At 32.6% G+C, this 19,122-nt stretch overlaps 3 protein-coding genes and 1 pseudogene across 3 annotated transcripts; 1 reads left to right on the top strand and 3 right to left on the bottom strand.

Annotated features, from left to right (window-relative positions):
• Positions 1–937, bottom strand: part of LOC106297933 — a 2,953-nt pseudogene extending 2,016 nt beyond the window's left edge.
• Positions 938–4,590: 3,653 nt separating this feature from the next.
• On the top strand, positions 4,591–7,145 carry LOC106299178 (probable serine/threonine-protein kinase At1g09600). The gene is made up of 7 exons (XM_013735307.1): positions 4,591–5,069; positions 5,142–5,426; positions 5,503–5,820; positions 5,905–6,132; positions 6,196–6,296; positions 6,370–6,730; positions 6,815–7,145. The coding sequence occupies exons 1-7, from the start codon at positions 4,650–4,652 to the stop codon at positions 6,953–6,955; spliced, it is 1,854 nt and encodes a 617-aa protein (XP_013590761.1). The 5' UTR covers positions 4,591–4,649; the 3' UTR covers positions 6,956–7,145.
• A 1,818-nt stretch (positions 7,146–8,963) lies between these two features.
• On the bottom strand, positions 8,964–10,713 carry LOC106299403 (GDSL esterase/lipase At1g71691). The gene is made up of 5 exons (XM_013735496.1): positions 10,398–10,713; positions 10,050–10,171; positions 9,616–9,858; positions 9,275–9,524; positions 8,964–9,206 (listed from the first exon to the last, which is right to left on the bottom strand). The coding sequence occupies exons 1-5, from the start codon at positions 10,711–10,713 to the stop codon at positions 8,983–8,985; spliced, it is 1,155 nt and encodes a 384-aa protein (XP_013590950.1). The 3' UTR covers positions 8,964–8,982.
• A 3,441-nt stretch (positions 10,714–14,154) lies between these two features.
• LOC106298902 (agamous-like MADS-box protein AGL12) lies at positions 14,155–18,911 on the bottom strand. The gene is made up of 7 exons (XM_013735032.1): positions 18,576–18,911; positions 18,365–18,470; positions 15,221–15,282; positions 15,026–15,125; positions 14,841–14,882; positions 14,693–14,734; positions 14,155–14,494 (listed from the first exon to the last, which is right to left on the bottom strand). The coding sequence occupies exons 1-7, from the start codon at positions 18,755–18,757 to the stop codon at positions 14,393–14,395; spliced, it is 636 nt and encodes a 211-aa protein (XP_013590486.1). The 5' UTR covers positions 18,758–18,911; the 3' UTR covers positions 14,155–14,392.
• Between the last annotated feature and the right edge of the window lie 211 nt (positions 18,912–19,122).

The following is a 19,122-nucleotide window of genomic DNA, read 5'->3' as shown; positions in this document are numbered from 1 at the left end:
TTGAGTGGACTACGGTCCCGTGGTTTTTCCTTCTCACATCGAGGAGGTTTTCCACGTAAAAATTGTGTGTCTCATTTAGTTCGCAACTTTGATATCTTGCCATCGTCGAAGTATTTTCCTCACAGGTTCGCACAAGGTCAGGGGAACACGACCATTAGTATTTCCGCTGCGCCGTGTGACTTTCCCCAACAGAAGCAAGGCCACTTGCTGACACTTTTGTCAGAAGGATGGTAAAGTTTGAGAGAAAGAAAAGGGTAAGAAGGGTGTTTGATCTCAAGTGGAGACTCTATGCATTCTTTGTGGAATTTTTTATGACATGTAACACAGAAATAATAATCTGTGCTTAGCTTTGAGCTTTGGCATAGACCGCAACGAAATTCCTCATAAATTGGCATACACTCTTGATTGTTGCACCAAAAGAGAGGGACGAGAGGGAGCTTACAAGAATGATGATAGACCCTGGAGCCAATCAAAAACCGAAATTGTTGATCACCGCTTCTCTTGTTAAAGAAGTAAGGATAAGGGAAAACATCCACCGGTAGAAAGTCACTGCCATCAGGGTTCTCCGGCATTAGAGTATGCCATTCTGTAGTTTTACAAAAAGAAGGACAGACGAAAAGAGGTTGAAAAGGAAGGAAGTCTTCGTCATCACCGGAATCAATGGCTGCTTCACTGGAGGGGAGTGGAGTGCCCGTTTGTGAGAAGAAATTGAAGATGTGAAATGGTTTTCCATTGATTTCTCCCTCACAAAATCCACCTAACGAGATCATTGGCTCATAAATGATTTGGTTGTGACATACCTCTTCTCCACCGGAATCAGTGGTTGTTTCACCGGAGAAAGAGGATGAAGAAGAAGAGGCTGGACTGTATGTTTCAGTTGAGACAGTCTGAATGTGAAGTTTTTCCAAATCGACTTTTACCTCAGGTAATACACGGAAAGAATTCATTGGCTGAGAAACGTTTGTTTGTACTTTGTAATAATATTACTCTTCTACTTCTCCACCTTCCATATATAGACAAATCATTAACTTCTCTTTCAACTTGCAACTTCAAACTTGCAACTCTGCAGTATATATTTATTTATTTTTCACCGACATAATTCTTTGTAGGGGTGGGCGTTCGGTACCCGAACCGTTCGGGTACCCGTTCGAGTTCAGATCGGGTATTTCGGATTTTCGGGTATTTCGGTATAGAGGTATAGAACCTGTTCGTGTATTTATGTACTTTGGGTCGGGTTCGGGTATTTTTTGTTCAGATATTTTTTATTCGGGTTCGGATATTTAGATTTTGAAAAAAAAAATTCATTTCTCAAATTTCTTGTATTTAAAAATATAACTTTCACTTAACTATTTTTTTTTTTAATAGATCGAATGGTTAACAAATTTAGACATAACATTTTGAAACTAAAGACATTAATTTGGTTATTGTTTTTAAATTTTGGATGTAACTTTTTGTTAATTCTTGAAATTAAAAGTTGGACATGTATTTTAAGTGAGTAGCAAATCATTTTCTCAATGATTCTATGTATATCATATGAAGTTAAAGTATGTGTAGTATCAATATAAATATTTTATATGAAATGAGAGATGTAAACTAGAAATATATGGTTAATTATACATATGTTCGGTTATCTTCGGATATCCATTCGGGTTCGGATATTATCCGTTCGGGTTCCGATATTCAATCTCTCGTAATTCAATACCTGTTCGGATATTTTGTTACTTCGTTTCGGATTTCGGTTCGGATTTTCGGATCGGATTCAGATGCGGCTTCGGATATCGGGTAAATTGCCCACCCCTAATTCTTTCGCTGTGAAATGTTTATTTACGATAATAATGCTATACAATGTGAAGTGGTGAGAGAATTTATTGGCCGGGAAACGTTTGTTTGTAATAATGTTACTCTTTTACTTCTCCACCTATATATAGCCAAATCATTAACTCTCTTCTTTTTTATCATTAACTCTCTTGCAACCTCCAGCTACCCAATACACATAACTCTTGCTAGGGGTGTCAATTCGGGCTGGCCCGGCCCGGTCCGGCCCAAACCCGCTAAGCCCGTAAATATTTGAGCCCGGCCCGGTCCGAAAATAATTTGGGCCTAGAATTCAAAGCCCGGCCCGGCCCTTATAGGGCTACAGGGCCTTTCGGGCTTTTGTGGGCTTTTCGAAAAATAATTTGTCATTGTCATTTCCATCGTTTTAATACATGTGAATTTTCATTAAAAAAAAGAGTTTCATTTTTAAAAAATAAAAAAAGTATAAAGTGAGTTTAAAATTTTCTTGTCTATCACAAATTTTTTATTTTTTTGTATGTTTTAAAAACATTTTATACACAAACCAAATTTAATAAGATTTAAATAATCAAATATCAATTAAAACAAAAAATATAAGAGAACTAAATTTATGATAAACATGGTCAAACGTTTTATACTTTATATTTTGAAAATAAAAACATGTTGTACATGAAAGAAAAATGTATTTTTGTAAAATTTAAAATGTAACAAGATGAAACAATAAAGTGCATTAAAAACTTTTATATTTGTTTTATTAGAGTTTAGATAAAAATATTAAAATAATATATCAATACTAATACTAGTTTCGATTACAAGAAAGAAGGATAATATTTACGCTAAAATATAAATTTCGGGTTTTCGGGCCGGCCCTACTCCAAACGGACTTAAGCCCAAAATACCCAAAGCCCAAATGGGCTTAGCCCGAAAGGCCCAATTTTTTTTGGGCTTATAAAGCTAAGCCCAAACCCGGTAATTTTTAGGGCTGGGCGGGCTCGGGCTACGGGCTTCGGCCCTAATTGACATGTCTAACTCTTGCAACTCTATATATATACTGTATATATTTCTATTAGCTCTGTTAGTTATTTATGTTAAGTTTTTTTAAAAAAATATATATATCACCAATTTTTTTGTTTCTGAATTATCTCTCTATTAATTATTGTTTTCGTATATTTTAACATAAATTAAAGTAAAAATTACCAAGAATAACCCTAATTCTGATTAAGTTACTAGTTTAATTATATTTTATCAACGCATTTGCAGTTCTTTTGATTAGTAGAGTTGATGACAAAGAAGTAGCAATATGTTGTAGAAGAACTATGGCGCAAAATCTGTATGTTTTTACAAATTAATGTACTTAAGAAAGTGATCGTTAGAGTAGTAAATAATTTATATATAATATTATCATAGAAAATTAATATTTTCTTTGTTTCATAATAAGTGTCATTTAATTTTTTTTTTTTTCAAAAAATGTCATTTTACAATTCCAATGCAAATTATATTTATTTTTAGCTGAAAATTAATTGAAAACTGCATTGATTTTATAAATAATTTTATTTATCTCAAATATTATTGGTCAGAAAGGTATAATTAATAACAACGTACATATATTTCTACCACTTTTTTAATCTGTGTGAAAATGTCAAAGTGACATTTATTTAGAAACGGAGGGAGTATATGATATATTATTATCAAGATCAGAATTTTATCAATATATACTTACAAATATAAGATAAAAATCAAACTGAATGAAAAGGAAAAAATAAATAATATTTAACTTAACTAAAATTAAAAAGCAATTGTATTTCAGTTCAGAGAAATTTTTGTAATTCAATATATATATATATATATATATAATTAATATCCATATTTGTGCATGGAATTTCAGGATATTAATGGTTATATATACTATGAAACTTAAATCCCATCAACACTTTATTTCAATTTTTAAAATAACATATACATCCAATTATACATAGTTTTATCAAATTTATATACAAATCTACAAAGTTGACAATTATAAAAGGCAATTAAAATAATCTGATCTTAATCTTATTATAATGAAAATTATGCAATACTCAATATAAAAATGAATAAATGAATTGATATAATTATTATATCTAAAAGTACATATCTAACTAAAATAGCAACATGATAATATATAGACTATTTTTCTATTTATTTTATATATATATATATCAAATTTTAATTTGAAATATAAAAATAAATGAAAGAGAAATATTATATCAGTTATTATAATTTTTTACAAATGAATAAATGAATTGATATAATTATTATATCTAAAAGTACATATCTAACTAAAATAGCAACATGATAATATATAGAATATTTTTCTATTTATTTTTTATATATATCAAATTTTAATTTGAAATATAAAAATAAATGAAAGTGAAATATTATATCAGTTATTATAATTTTTTACAAAAATATTTACATTTGTGAATGAGCATGGAAATGATTTTAATATAGATTACATAAGAATACTTTTTTTTTTATCAAAGATTACATAAGATGAAATTTTTCTTAGCAATTGACCCCATGTTAGACAAACGATGGTCGGCCTTTGCAAATGAAAATAGGCCCATTGACCGGAACCCATGTGACCGGAACCCATGAGACATGGTTACGACGGAGGAAAGAAAAACAAAGCTGTTGAGTTGACAAAAAAAAAAAAAAAAAAAAGACATTGAGTGGCACGCACGTTCCATTTTTCTATCACAACAAAGAATAAGAGTTTTCTTTGATCGCCGACCATATCTCCGGAGTAGTAGACAAGTAGATAAACTCAAGCTTCTTGCATTAGTTAGGACCTTATTGAATGGTCTTTTAGTTTTGTAATGGGATGTATTTGCGCCACCGCTCGTACTCCAACCGCCGCCGTTGCCAACAACGAGCTCTTGGACTCCAGCAAGTCCACCCTTCATCTCATCTCTCATCCTCCATCGTCTTCCTCTTCTTTATCCAAAAAGGAAGGATCCTTCACAAGTCCCAGCTCCGCAGCTTCCATCACCGTCGTGGCCAATGGTTATCCAGTGGCGCGTCGTCCCTCCACGTCATCTGATCGAAACGGTAACAAGCCAGTGGTCATTGTGGGAGCTCGGAGCAGGAACCACTCCAGAAGAGTCACGGCTATTCCCGTGGTGCAACAGTCAGGGCGTTTGACTCCAGAATGGCCATCTTGGCTAGCTTCTGTTGCTGGAGAAGCCATCAAGGGATGGGTTCCTCGCTACGCAGACTCATATGAGAAGTTAGACAAAGTTAGTTGATCTTTGAATCTCTCTTTGGGACCTGACATAGCAACTTATGTTTTTTTTTTGTATTGTTATTAGATTGGACAGGGGACTTACAGCAGCGTGTACAAAGCAAGAGACCTTGAAACGGGAAAGGTTGTGGCGATGAAGAAAGTTAGGTTTGTGAATATGGATCCAGAGAGTGTTAAGTTTATGGCTAGGGAGATTGTAATTCTCCGTAAGCTTGATCACCCTAACGTCATGAAGCTTGAAGGTCTTGTCACATCTAGACTCTCGGGTAGTCTCTACCTTGTCTTTGAGTACATGGAACATGACCTCGCAGGTCTAGCCGCAACTCCTGGAATCAAATTCTCTGAAACTCAGGTAGGTATTACATTCATTGTTTCCTTACAGACATAATTAAAACTCAAGTGACAAGAGAGGCGTGTTTTGTTTTCAGATCAAGTGCTATATGCAACAACTGTTCCGTGGTCTAGAACATTGCCACAGACGAGGCATCCTCCACCGTGACATCAAGGGATCGAACCTCTTGATTAACAACGAAGGTGTTCTGAAGATTGGTGATTTCGGTTTGGCGAATTTTTACCGAGGTGATGGAGACTTGCAGCTGACCAGCCGCGTTGTAACCTTATGGTACAGAGCGCCAGAGCTGTTACTCGGTGCTACTGAGTATGGACCAGCCATAGACCTATGGAGCGCAGGCTGCATTCTCACTGAGCTCTTCGCCGGAAAGCCTATTATGCCAGGACGCACAGAAGTAATGAAACTCTCAAGTAACTTTATGTAGTTTCTTGTATCACACGGCTGGTGAGATAATTTCTCTCTTTTTTTTTATTCTCAGGTTGAGCAGATGCACAAGATCTTTAAGCTATGTGGTTCACCTTCGGAAGATTACTGGAAGAGAGCAACTCTGCCACTTGCAACAAGCTTTAAACCTAGTCACCCTTACAAGCCTCTTCTTGCGGAAACCTTCAATCACTTCCCTGCATCTGCTCTGACCCTCATCAAAAGGCTACTGGCTATAGAACCTGAGAGACGTGGCTCAGCTGCTTCTGCCTTGAGGAGTGAAGTAATATTCCTTTAACAAGCACGAAACTTTCTCATGATCATTTACTAACCTTCTTATCTGCAGTTCTTCACCACGGAGCCGCTCCCTGCTGATCCATCAAACTTACCTAGATACCAACCAAGCAAGGAGCTTGACGCTAAGCTTCGCAACGAAGAAGCAAGAAAGTAAGGCATCATCACTTAACTTCACTACTCCTCTCTTGTGGAGCTTTTCTTATTAATTTTTTTCTGGTTGCAGACTAAGGGCAGAGGATAAGAAGAGAAGAAGGGGAGAGACTGTGACAAGAGGACAACCAAAAGATGTTAAAACTGTTCAGACACCTGCGTTGATGGCCGCAGGGCAGTCCAAGGTCACGTGCATAAGCCACAAGTTTAAAACAGACGAGGAAGGTGGAACCGGGTTTAGGATCGAACCACCTAGAAGAGGGGGATCTCAGCAGAATGGCTACGCTCAGGCTTCTTCAGTGGTTCACCCAAGTGTTGCTGATACAGAATGGAACAGAGGAGGAAGCATCAAGAGGCAAACTAATGCAGATATGAAGTCTAGGATAGTACAGACAGGAAACTTGTCTGGTGGTTCCAATAGAGATTACTCAACAGTAAGCCTCACTATTCATTTCTAGTTATTCTATGGGTCTTAAACTTTTGGTATGCAACTGTTGAGTTCTTATGTGCCGTGACAGGGAAACGCGCCAATGAAAAACAGAATCATTTACTCAGGACCACTGATGCCTCCTGGTGGGAATCTTGAAGAAATGCTAAAAGAGCACGAGAAGCAGATCCAACAAGCTGTCCGCAAAGCCCGTGTCGAAAAGTATGGATAAAAGAAGAACCAAGCATTAGCAAGGTAGCGGCAGCAGCAGCAGCGTTACACCGAAGAAATGATCGGTAAACTAAAAGAGAGAGAGAGATGAACAGGAAGAAGAAATTTAAACAACAATAACACAAGTTTTGAGGATTCATCAAGCCATAGAAACTCATAAGCGTTTTTGTGCTTGCCCCTTCTCTGCGTGAAGCCAGGGATTTGATGCAATGTATAGTCATTTTTGTTTCTTAGGCCAACAAGATTGACCACACTATAAATGTTGTACAGACACGCAAGGTCTATATTGAGTTGAGTCAAGCAAACATGTGTGTTGCAACCTATGTCCTCATCACAACCCAACCAGTGTATTCATTTTGTAGAACTATCCATCTCGGTTAGTTACTAGCTACGATATGTTGTGGCTCTTTCAGAGACCTACAACTACTATCCGAAATATACGGTTGGATAGACCTACAACTATACATTAATGTTGAAAAATGCACATTTAGTTTGCAAATCTCTTATTTATTTCTATTTCTACAAAGTAAAAAATCAATTTATAAAAATTAAAAAGTATAAAATTTATAAATTCAATGCATATTTTTTTTGCAAATTTTCTCATAACATAAGATTTATAGAATTTTCTCTGCTAAAACAGATGGGTCTCAGAGCATCTCCAAAAGAAACTCTATTTCGAAGTTTTCAAAACTCTATATTTGACGTTTAAAGGTGTTCTTTTCCAAAAATAAAACTTCAAACTTAACTTCAAAACTATTTATATTTTAAAATATGGTCCTTATATTTGTCATAACTAATTTGAATTCATAAAAAAATTGTAAACAACTAGCACATATATAAACATATTACAACAATATTAATTAATAAAATATTTTATTAAAATATAAAAATTTAAATAAAAATAACTTAATTAATATTAAACTTCAAACAAAATACCATATTATTTCATAAAATAATTTTCGTAATGCATATATGATCTATTAGTGCATTTCGAAGTAAAAATGGCCCTCTTCATTTTAACGATTACGAACTAAAAATTGTTAAAATCGGGTAATATTGATACTTGTAAATATATTAGATCGGAACAAGAAAGTAAAAGATAAACATAAAATATTGCTAAAAAATTAATTTCTTTTCGATTATATTAATACTCGTGAATATATTCGATATGAACAAGAAAGAATTGTACGAAAAGACATCAAAAACAACAACATCAACCATCTTCAGTTACACAAAACAAATTTAGACAATATTTAAAATTTTTGAAGATTCCGGATCAAACTTACCTGACTATTAGTGTTGTTGTAATATTTAAATTTGTGTAATAGTTATGTCTTCATGTAATTTTTTAAAATCTTTTTGTTAAGCTTTGTTTTGTATATTATTGTTCTCTAAATCTAGATTAAAATATTTTAAATCTTATTTTAAAGTTTTATTTTATGTGTAAAATTTAAAATCTTTAAACAAAATTTAAAATATTTATGAGATATAATTTTTTTAAGGATTAAAACAATACACGAAAAAATATTTATTAATCATGAAGGTGATGTGTGATTGTAGATATCAAAATGTAAATAAAAATATGAAACTTCAAATTTGATGTTTTTCAAATTTGATGTTTTGAGTAGTGAAACTTCAAATATAGAGTTTTATTTCTCAAAACTTTAAATTTGAAGTTTTTTTTTAGAACAAAAAATTTCATATTTGAAGTTATAGAGTGTCTTTTGGATACTCTGAACTTGCAGATGTGAATTCTTTTTGTTTTGGATTGTAATAAAACATCTGAATAATGAGATTTAGCTTTTCTTTTTCGCTGTTGAGTTTATATCAAATGTGTATTCACCAACCTTAAAAACGTAACAGGACACAGTGCTAATGTTCTCATATATGTTTCACAATGCACTGAAAGAGGCAAAAGAATGTGGCTCAAGTTTTTTTATATGAAAGAAACTCAAAACGTTACAAGAACAAACTACAAGGACAGAACACGAAGTTCTTTAACCTTTTTCTAGAATAAAAAGATGGTCTCTAATTGAGACTAGCCAGTTCCTGAATGTTGATAGGAAACGCAACAGTGCGGTCACCAGCAAACGCTCTCTTAGCCATTATGAGATTTACTTTCTCCGTGGGATGAAAAGCGTCCCAAAACAGGTACTGATCTCTGTTAGGGCAAGGCGTTTCAAAGGGAAGACAAGTGATCTGTCCTCTGTTCCGTCCTATCCCACAACATCCCTTGTCCAAAGTAGTAAACCCTACAAAACCAACACACCATTATATTAGCCATCGAGATTAAGAAGTTGGCCTAACAATTGTTAATTACCATAGACGGCTGGGTTAGTGGTGATGTCTTGGACCATATTAGCGGTATCGAGGTAAATGAATTTAGCATCAGGAAGATTCTGGTTGAGATTATTGATCATTGTCTTGACGTTTGTGTTGAAAGGAAGAACAAGTTGGTTAACTTCTTCCGAGCATTTACCGTCGGTTCCTTGAGCTAGAATGCTAGGAATGCACCCCATTCTTCCAAGTCCGGACACTATAAATTTCCTACCACCTAGATTATACAATCTCTGCATTACCAAAAAAACAAGAACAAGTTTATGATTACATTTTAGCTTCTTGTTTAATAAGTACTATTTATTTATTTTTTTCATGTATTACGGTGAGTTGATTGGTGTATTGCTGAACCAAGAGGTCACCGAATTGTTGAGCGTTGTATTGGTTACGGGTAGGGAAGTTGGGCATCAAGTAATTGTTCAGATAGTCGTTGCTTCCCATTCCAATGAAGAACAAGCTTCGAGCCACCGAGTCTGCAATTGTCACTGCACCACCGGACTTACTAGCCACCTGATCTAACGTTGTCTCAAAGTTATGAATCTGCTGGTCGAACGGTATTCGCCCCACCTGACCATCGGATCATAAATTCATTTTTTCAATGTTTATTAAAAAATATACTCATGTATATACAAGTACTTTTTAGAAAAAATACATGGTACAAGAGAATTAACAGATCCTTCAAGAAACACAAACGAATAAATTTGAGGCAATATAGTGTTTTTTTTAGTGACAAAGGCAATATATTCGTAACTACTTACAAAGTTTCCTCCGGTGTCAGGAAGAATACCCGCTGCTGCGGAAGCGTAGTTGACACCACGTAGCACTTGATCTCCGGTAGCTTCCGAGTACGCCGGAATTAACGGCAACCCCAATAGTTGGGCTATATGATAAGTGCATGCATGCATCAAATTGCTCCATCGATCAGCCCATATAAACTTTATGTATTTTTAAAACCTTTTATAGTTGGAAAATATATGCTTTGTAGAGAAAAGAAACAAGATTTAAACCAGCACATACTTACTAGGCGCACATACTTACTAGGCCCTACTTGAAACATGCAGAAAAACTTTTTCTATTGAAACATTTTTTTATGCAGAAAAACTTACCAATACCATCGACCATGGTCAAGCCATTGCAGAACCTACCGGTCGGACCTCCACTGAAATCGATGCCATAAGGAAAGTAATTAGCTTTAGCAAAGGAAGGGATGTTATTGTTGTTCCCATTGTCTATGAGAGAGTCACCAAAGACAAACAGTGCGGGCACAATGCCATCACTGCCGTCTTGTTCGACCAGTGGTGGCGGAGGAGCAGAAACAGGGTCCTCAACCACAACAAGTTGGCCGGATACGCCATGCAGGAGTTGGAGAACCACCACCAGAAGAGCAGAGGACATGCAAAGTGGCCGGAAGTGGAAAGCCATAGTGTAAAGATGTTTGAGCTTGAAAGTTAAGTTTGTAGGGTTGATTCTTTGCTGAGGAAAATGGAATTTTAGAGATTTATAGAGGGAGAGAGAGGGGTTTGGTGAAGGGAAGTAAATGCGTGTATCCGTAATCTACCACACAGTAATAACAGCCACTCACGATAATAGCAATATGTGAGTTATGTAGTATACATCATACATCTATTGTTTCTTCTGCATGTCTATAAAATCATTTGTATTATCTGTATATACATGAAATTGTTTCTTAATGCATGTCTATATAATATAGCCATGGCTACTCAGTCCTCGGTTCGATTCCGATTCGGTTCTTTCGATTCTAAAGGTTTAGAATCCGTTCGGTTATTTAAAAAAATTTGTTCGGTTTCAGTTCAGTTATTTTAGTTATCGGCTCCATTTGGATAACAAGTTGGGAACTGACTTATATCTGAGGTAATTTCATATTCCGTTTGATTCCGGTTTGGTTCTGGTTTTTTGATTAATCCGGGTTAAAAATAAAATAAAATTGAGTTTTCCGGATTAAATATCAGATTTTCAGATAAAAATTTGGATAATTTAAATAATTTTAAATATTTTGGATAGAAAGTATTCTAGTAATTTGATTTTTCGGGTATTTCGACATATAAATAATATTTTTAAATTATTTAATTATTTTAAACTGAATATAGTTAATAGTATAAATATATAAACTATATTATATAGAAATTCAGATATCCATTCGGTTCTCGATTCGATTCCGGTTTAGTTTTCTTCGGTTCTGGAGATATAGGATATACTAGTATAATTGATATGATCCAAATCCGACATGAAACTCTTTTTTTTTTGGCTCGGTTCGGTTCTTCGATAAATGTACCTTGACGTAATAGTATATACCCATGAAGAAGCATTTTAATCAATTAAAAAAAAAATAAAAGGGCAAATAAGAAGAGGAAAGTTGCATTTACAATCGTCGATATTCTCAACGACGTTTACGCTTTCAAGGTCAGACAATCGTGAAGACCAATTATGTCGAAGAAGAGAGCAGAAAAAGCATCAAATAAGTCCCTGCTATTTCAAAATGGTGCATCAAATAGGTTTTTGCGTCTATTTACTTTAGGGTTGACTTTTAGTGTTTTGACTTCTAAGATTGTGTATAGTCTCCCTTATTCGCCATAAATGGTAGTCCAATCGATCGTATGCTAGACACTTAAAAAGTTTCCTCATCTGATTTGTTTCAAATTTCATAACAGTGATGACTGTATCAGCTTTGAAAAAAGGTCAAATAATTTTCAATTTTCTATTTTCTATTTTCCTTGGACTATCATTTTCCGAGGTTAGACTTTTCGTCATGGATAATAATGTACACTAGATTTTGGCTCGGGTGTATTTTCTTAAAAATATGTTTTTATTTGCTTTTCATGTCAATAATATTAGAGCTAGACAAAATACCAGAATCTAAAGAACCGAACCGATCCCGATACGAAAAAGTAGCACCAAACCTAAACCAAAATTGATTAAATATCTGAATTATTCAAAATTTTAATTTTTGGAGAACCGAAACCGAAACCAAATCTGATCCAAACTGAAGTATTTTGGATACCCGAATATATCCGAAATAGATTTATATACTTATATATTAATTATTTTTAGATGTAATGTATACAAAAAAATCTAGAATATATATGAAACTTTAAAGCTTGTTTAAATACTTGAAAATATATACAAATAATCAATTGTAAATTTCAAAAATATTTAAAATAATTATTGATTTTCTATCCAAATATTTGAACTAAACAAATTTATATGTTAAGTTTAGGTATTCTGGCATATGTTATTCAAATTTATATTTATTATATAATTTTGTTTATAGTTTTTGAGAAATTTAAAGAATATAATGAATTTTAAAATTTTAAAAATAATTTAAATGGGTTATCCGAACTCGAACTGAACCCGCAAAAATCCAAAGTGAACACGAACTGAAATTTAGAAATATTCCAATGAGACTGAAATCTTTGACCCCGGAAACCCGAAACCCAAACGGACCTGAACCGAACCTGATTAGGTACCAGGTAGATAGTTTTTATAATATAATAGATTTTCAATTTTCTTAAAAATATAAGCCTATTACTTTTTTTTCTTAATATGCTGCAATCTATGTTTCCAAACAAACATCTTTTTTAAACTGCAATCTATGTTTCCAAACAAATCTCTTTTTTAAAACTGCAATTCATGTTTCCAAACAAATTTTTTTTTTAAACTGCAATCCATGTTTCCAAACAATTTTTTTTTTTAAATTGCTATCCATGTTTCCAAACAAATCTTATTTGTATTTGAGTTTTAATAAGATAGATATTATTTTAATAAATAGAGAATATTATTTATTGGTAATCTATAATTTAAGAAGTAAGTTGGATTCAAATAATATCATTTATTGGTAATCTAAAATTTAGAAAGTTTTTTTGTCAAAAAAGAAAGATTGCAATTTCTAAATTATTTTTATGTAATTTTGATATAAACATAGAATATTCTTATTGATTTATTGGTTATCTAAATTATAGGAAGAAGCTTGGACCCAAAATGAAAATATAACGATGTTTGAATTATTGTTTGCAGTTTTAATAAATAGTGAATATTTTTAAAGAATGTGTGCGTTCAATATCATTAGTTTATTTTATTATATTGTGATTTAAATCAAGACATAATTCGTTTTGTGTTAGTATTTATGTATATTATATGAAAAACGATAATCAAATGCTGAGCAAAAAAATCAAATTCTAACCGGTTTGATTTAGTATTTATGTATATTATATGAAAAACGATAATCAAATGCTGAGCAAAAAAATCAAATTCTAACCGGTTTGATTTAGTATTTATGTATATTATATAAAAAATGTGGATATTAGATGATGAAAACTTAACATACAAATTAACACGACCCATTTATATTGGTGCAGGTAAAATCAATATGGGTGAGGATGAAAAATTACGTGGATGGACCTTTCCTAAGAACACAGTTATGTTAAGCATGTTCTGAAAAGCAAGGTTTATAGTATGTTGGTGTTAGGAAAAAGATATTTCACCTATTACGATAGTTTTAATGTTAAAATATGTTTTATTGGTGAGGAAACACCATATAAGTTTTAGCTTCAATGATTTATATTTTGTTGTTCTAGTGGTCGAGATAACTTATAAATGGATAGATAGAGACATAAGTCTTAAAAAAGTAACTGAATTTATTGTGTATCCACGTTTTTGGGAACTAAGTATCAATTTTGGAAAAAACAAAAATTATTTAAAATTAAATTTATTTATTAATTATTCCAATGGAATTCTATTGTAAATATTGTGTAAATCTAAGGGTTAGTCTAAATTTGTACTTCTCTTTTAATAGATTAGATAATAATACACCGGAACAAAAGAGGCTAGGTATCCTCAACACAACGATAGTCCACAAATTCAATCATACATAGAAATTAGAAAGACTTTAAGTACACACCATACTTGTAGTCATTATATTGCTCACACCAACAAAGTAGAAATAAGAGGAAAAAACACACACAGAAATTTCAACAGCATAGCATGTTCCACATGCTTTATTATAGTTATGTGTGATTTAACAACACTGATTGTACTTATCAAGATCATTTGATATCGTAAGACTAGTCTTCAAATACCGTATGATCTAGAACTCAAATATTTCACTTGGCATTGTTAGCGGATAAGAATAGTTAGTCTCCACAGTTGCGAAGTTAGCATCTAATACGCTATTGTTGTTCTCCTCAATCTGCATTAATTCACCAAAACAACACCAAAACAATTCATTAGGGCAAAACAGTGTAAATATTGTTGGAACAGTGTTACTAAGTACATTTAGATATACTTCTGCTATATACTATTTTCAGAAAATGTTTGCGGCAAAGTTTAGCAAAAGAAAATATTTCATAAGATATTGTATGATAAGAATGTTGTCATTTTGTTTTACCTTTTCGAGGAGGTACTTATTGGCATTTTTGAGGACCCCTTCCTTCATAATACCAAAAACAAAACCGTTAGAAAATAATGTTAAATTTTGTACTCATTTTTAGTAAACCAAACCTTAGCTAAATACACAATGATGTTTATGTGCTTACCGTGTTCCTTAAGGACTGAATTTCTTGAAGCATAATCTCCATCTACAAATTTTACGCATTAATTAGTTTTGATATTTAGAGATAGAAACATATAAACTTTTATAGTCATCAGTATTTTACTTTGACTTTCCGAACCTATGCCTGAATATATATATATATATATATATATATGAACGCATGTATACCTTAGCAGAGCGAATATGGGAAATCCAATACTCAAGATGCTTCTCAAGCAAAAGAAGTTCTTGAAGATTCATCGTCCCATCTCCTCCTCCAAACATATACCTGAAAATCCATTTTGTTATATTTACATGTGTATGAATTCATAGCCCCTTATAAACAACTTAGTAAGGAAATAGCTAGTGTGTGTGTGTATATACCTTATTCCTTTCTGAAGCATATCAATCTCTTGCTTAAGCTCATTGACCTGATCTTTTGGATCCTAGAAAATCAACTTTCGTTTCAATGTTTATATTATTTGTAAATAATATTGTAAACCGAATAGAAATTTTAACTAGCTCGAGAGTTCCATTTGGTGACACTAAAATGTCCGTACCACTACAAGAAAAATGAGTTTTGATAGCAGTAGAGGATAACATTTTTTCGCTTTCTGCTATGATTGACATACCTGTTAGTTTTAGATAGCGTTTTGTATTTTTGGAAACAATATGATAGAGCGGCATAATTGGAAACGCTATGATAACATATGGATTTATATATAACACTTATGTTTAATAGCAAAACACAGTTAAAAACATTATGTTTGGTATTTTAAATCCCTAAATCCTAAACAAGTTTTTAAACTCTAAACACAAACTTTTAAACTCTACTATTTTAACATCATTTCTTAAATTAAACTTCAATTCTTAAATATAAACTCAAAATTAATATATTTCAAAATTTCATCTCAAGTCTAAATCAATACCCTAAACCTTTAACCCTCAAACAATATACTCAATCCTTTATTTTAAACTCCAAACATTAAATCTAATCTTTTCAAACTTAATACATAAAATATCTTATTTATAAATCATAACAATTATTAAATTTATTTACATATATACTTTGCACTAATTATATATAAATCTTAAATTTATTTACATTTGTACTTTACATACCCTTAACTCTAACTAAAAATCTTAAAACTCTAATATTTTATTATTTAATTTTAAATTTAAAATTTGAGATTTAATAAAAGTATAATTTCAAGTCTTAAATCTGAACCCTACGCACTATATTCCAAATCCTAAACTATATATATACCTATATATATATATATACATCATGTCGTAAATTAATCGCATACCCTAAACTCTAACTAAAAATCATATAAGTCTAATATTTTTTATTTAATTTTAAATATAATCAAAGTATAATCTCAATTCTGAACCCTAAGCACTATATTCCAAACCCTACACTCCCTAAGTTTTACACCCTAAACTCTAAACTTCATACTTAAACCACACATCTAAAAAAATCTACATATAAACATAAAATCTAAATTTCAAACTTTTAAACTTTATAGCAAATATACAGTTTAGTATAAATATAACCTAATTTTATTTTCAACTTTTAAACTTTTTAAACTGTAAACTTGAATTATAAACTACAAAATATACTTGTGGTTAAACATATAAGTCAACTTTATTAAACATATGAATTAAAAATTATTAAAAGAAACCATTACAGAAAAACAAAACAAAAAAAAATCTCATTGGCTAGTCATTTTCGTCTGTTAGATTGGATTCAATCCAATGGACAAGATCTTTCCCTTCTCATTTTATCAGTCTTATTTCTCATTGGATGATAAATGTTGGCGAGGATAACCAACTTTTAATCTCTACCATTGATAAAATCTTATCCAATGGTGAGGATATCAAGAGCTTTTCTCTCTATCTCTCCCATCTCTCTCAACCTATGTATCTCTCAATCCCAGTAGCCATGTCTCTCAAGCTCTATGTCTTTCCATCTCTCTCAGTCGCCATCTCTCGTAACCTCTATGTCTCCAAAGTAGTTGTGTTTTCCATTCTTCAATTTCATTCGTTTAATTGCTTTCTACAGTGACCCTGAAACATGGATTCAAGTTTGGTTGAAACGTTTTTTTGTTGTTTAGGGGGAAGAAGTAGTGGATAACGAAGGAGTGGAGTCGGAGCTATGCCGGATTTTGTAGGCGGAGGAAGACGGTGGGACGATGACATGGGAAAGAGAAGTGGTGGTGTGAGAAGATGATGAAACGAGAAAGAGAAGTGGTGGAGGATGGAGGAGGACAGCAGATGGCGTAGCTAACAGCGTGGTTTGAAGCGTCGATGTGAAGGAGTTCGTGATGGTGGTTCATAGATCCGGTGAAGGAGGTGGCTGGTGTAAACAAACAGACGAGGTGGAGGCACGAGGAGTTAGGTTTCTTTTTAGGTTTAGCTTTTTAGGTTTAAATTTTTGGTTTACATTTAAACCAATTTTCATTTATTTTTATATGTGAACCAGTTTTAATTTATGAATAATTTTTAATTCAATTTCATTTATAGTTTAATTTTAATATATATATCAGTTTTAATTAAATTGCAATTTCAATAATATAAAAAAATTAAATATTTTTATTGTATTTTTATTTTTATTTTTATTTTATTTTTAACCACGTAAATAATAACAAAAGTTATACGCTATTAAATAATATTTAATTGCATACAAAGAAACGCTATATTATATCACAATACGATAGTAGTGCAAAAAATCGCTATCTAATGTGTTTGACCTATTATGACGGACGATGACACATCGCTTGTTAAAATGCTATTGTATCGTTAGATAGGGTTATTCGACTGTAAGAAAAGTCTTTTCTCTTGTAGTGTACGTAAAATACATATAAGCATCAACTAAATAATTAATACTAGTTCAGAGCGGTGACAATTGTTTATAGTGCTAGGGTAACCTTTTTTAAAGTGCTCAGGACGACTTTATCAAAAGGTTGCTGATTTATAAACCAAAAATCCTAACTTTGTTCGAAATACAAAAGTGATGAAATGACTAAGGATACGATATTTAAAATCGTAATATGGGTGTTGTTGTCGCAAGCATCTTTTTACTTTAACAGTATATCTAAGCAACTAATTTGACCTGTGTTTTTTTTTTAACTATTTACACTTAAGTTCAACGTTCCAATAACCTATGTGAGTTTCCCACACTAGTAGACAAACTAAAAGGGACGGCTAGGTGCATTGAATGTAGTATACTTCAATAACTGTTGTAGTTTCACGTAGAATCGGAATCAGGTGCCTTACCTAACTTACTGAGTATTTTTACTAAACACGTGTAACCAATTTGCATTATAAATATTACTAATATCTTACGGAAAAAGCAAAAAAATAAGGAATTGATTAACATGTCCAAATATATGCTACACTTTGAGCATCGACTAGTTTTAATTAACCCCAAAATGTCATTAACTGACACATTCAACAGTCAATCTTAGAAGTCAAAGAAAAAAAATTGGATACTGAAATGAAAAATGATTGAGAAAATAGACCTACAAGATTTGGAGGTTGAAGTTGTTCTTGAGCAGTAAAAGTAGCAGAAGAAGAACCACGACCACCACCGGTACACTTCATGTACTTAGCAATCATTCCTTCCATTGTTCTAATTTTTAATCACATTCCCATACATATTAGGCTCTCTTTAATCACTTCTAAGTACAAGTATAAATAAATATGCATGCTATGAGAAATATATATATGATAGTACCCTTTAGTAGCGAGCTCAAATAGCTTGCCCTGGGGAGAGAAAATCATAACGCCGACCTCAGCGTCGCAGAGCACAGAGAGCTCCTTAGCCTTCTTGAGAAGACCGGTTCTCCTCTTGCAAAACGTCACTTGTCTGTGAACCGGGTTCTCGATCCTCTTCAGCTGAATCTTTCCACGAGCCATTATCTAATGATCTAACGTTTGGATTTATGTTTAAATTTGGATTTGAAGTTCGAACGTGGATCAACCTCCCACTAGTTTGAACTAGCTTCGAGGTTCCCCACTTACTGTTTGGTTTCTCTTTTTCTTGGGAGAAAACTATGAAGTTATGACCAAGCTCATGCCACCTTCTTCTCTTTATATGTGATCTTCATTACCAGATTCCCCCACTCACTTCTCTGCTTCTTAAAAGCCCCTTTTTCTCCACACAAGCCTCCTTTTCTCTTAGTCTTATATATAACATAATATATTCATGTGCTTTTTTATACGCTATATGTTAAGTATTCATCTAGCTTTCATACAAAGTATATAGCTTTACATACAAAAGG

This window comes from Brassica oleracea, chromosome C6 (assembly GCF_000695525.1).
Source record: "Brassica oleracea var. oleracea cultivar TO1000 chromosome C6, BOL, whole genome shotgun sequence".
NCBI lineage: Eukaryota > Viridiplantae > Streptophyta > Magnoliopsida > Brassicales > Brassicaceae > Brassica > Brassica oleracea.
The sequence above is the reverse complement of the archived record's forward strand: the minus strand, read 5'-3'. Positions and strand labels throughout refer to the sequence as shown.

What these genes read in the sequence shown, in the direction of transcription:
- LOC106299178 (XM_013735307.1), top strand. Translation starts at nt 4,650, where the DNA reads ATGGGATGTATTTGCGCCACCGCTCGTACTCCAACCGCCGCCGTTGCC. An exon ending in CATATGAGAAGTTAGACAAA is followed by an intron (nt 5,070 to 5,141) that starts GTTAGTTGATCT and finishes TATTGTTATTAG; the next exon opens with ATTGGACAGGGGACTTACAG. An exon ending in TCAAATTCTCTGAAACTCAG is followed by an intron (nt 5,427 to 5,502) that starts GTAGGTATTACA and finishes TTTTGTTTTCAG; the next exon opens with ATCAAGTGCTATATGCAACA.
- LOC106299403 (XM_013735496.1), bottom strand. Translation starts at nt 10,713, where the DNA reads ATGGCTTTCCACTTCCGGCCACTTTGCATGTCCTCTGCTCTTCTGGTG. An exon ending in AATACACCAATCAACTCACC is followed by an intron (nt 9,525 to 9,615) that starts GTAATACATGAA and finishes TTGGTAATGCAG; the next exon opens with AGATTGTATAATCTAGGTGG. An exon ending in CACTAACCCAGCCGTCTATG is followed by an intron (nt 9,207 to 9,274) that starts GTAATTAACAAT and finishes TTGGTTTTGTAG; the next exon opens with GGTTTACTACTTTGGACAAG.
- LOC106298902 (XM_013735032.1), bottom strand. Translation starts at nt 18,757, where the DNA reads ATGGCTCGTGGAAAGATTCAGCTGAAGAGGATCGAGAACCCGGTTCAC. An exon ending in ATGCTTCAGAAAGGAATAAG is followed by an intron (nt 15,126 to 15,220) that starts GTATATACACAC and finishes ATGGATTTTCAG; the next exon opens with GTATATGTTTGGAGGAGGAG. An exon ending in CCCATATTCGCTCTGCTAAG is followed by an intron (nt 14,883 to 15,025) that starts GTATACATGCGT and finishes TAAAATTTGTAG; the next exon opens with ATGGAGATTATGCTTCAAGA.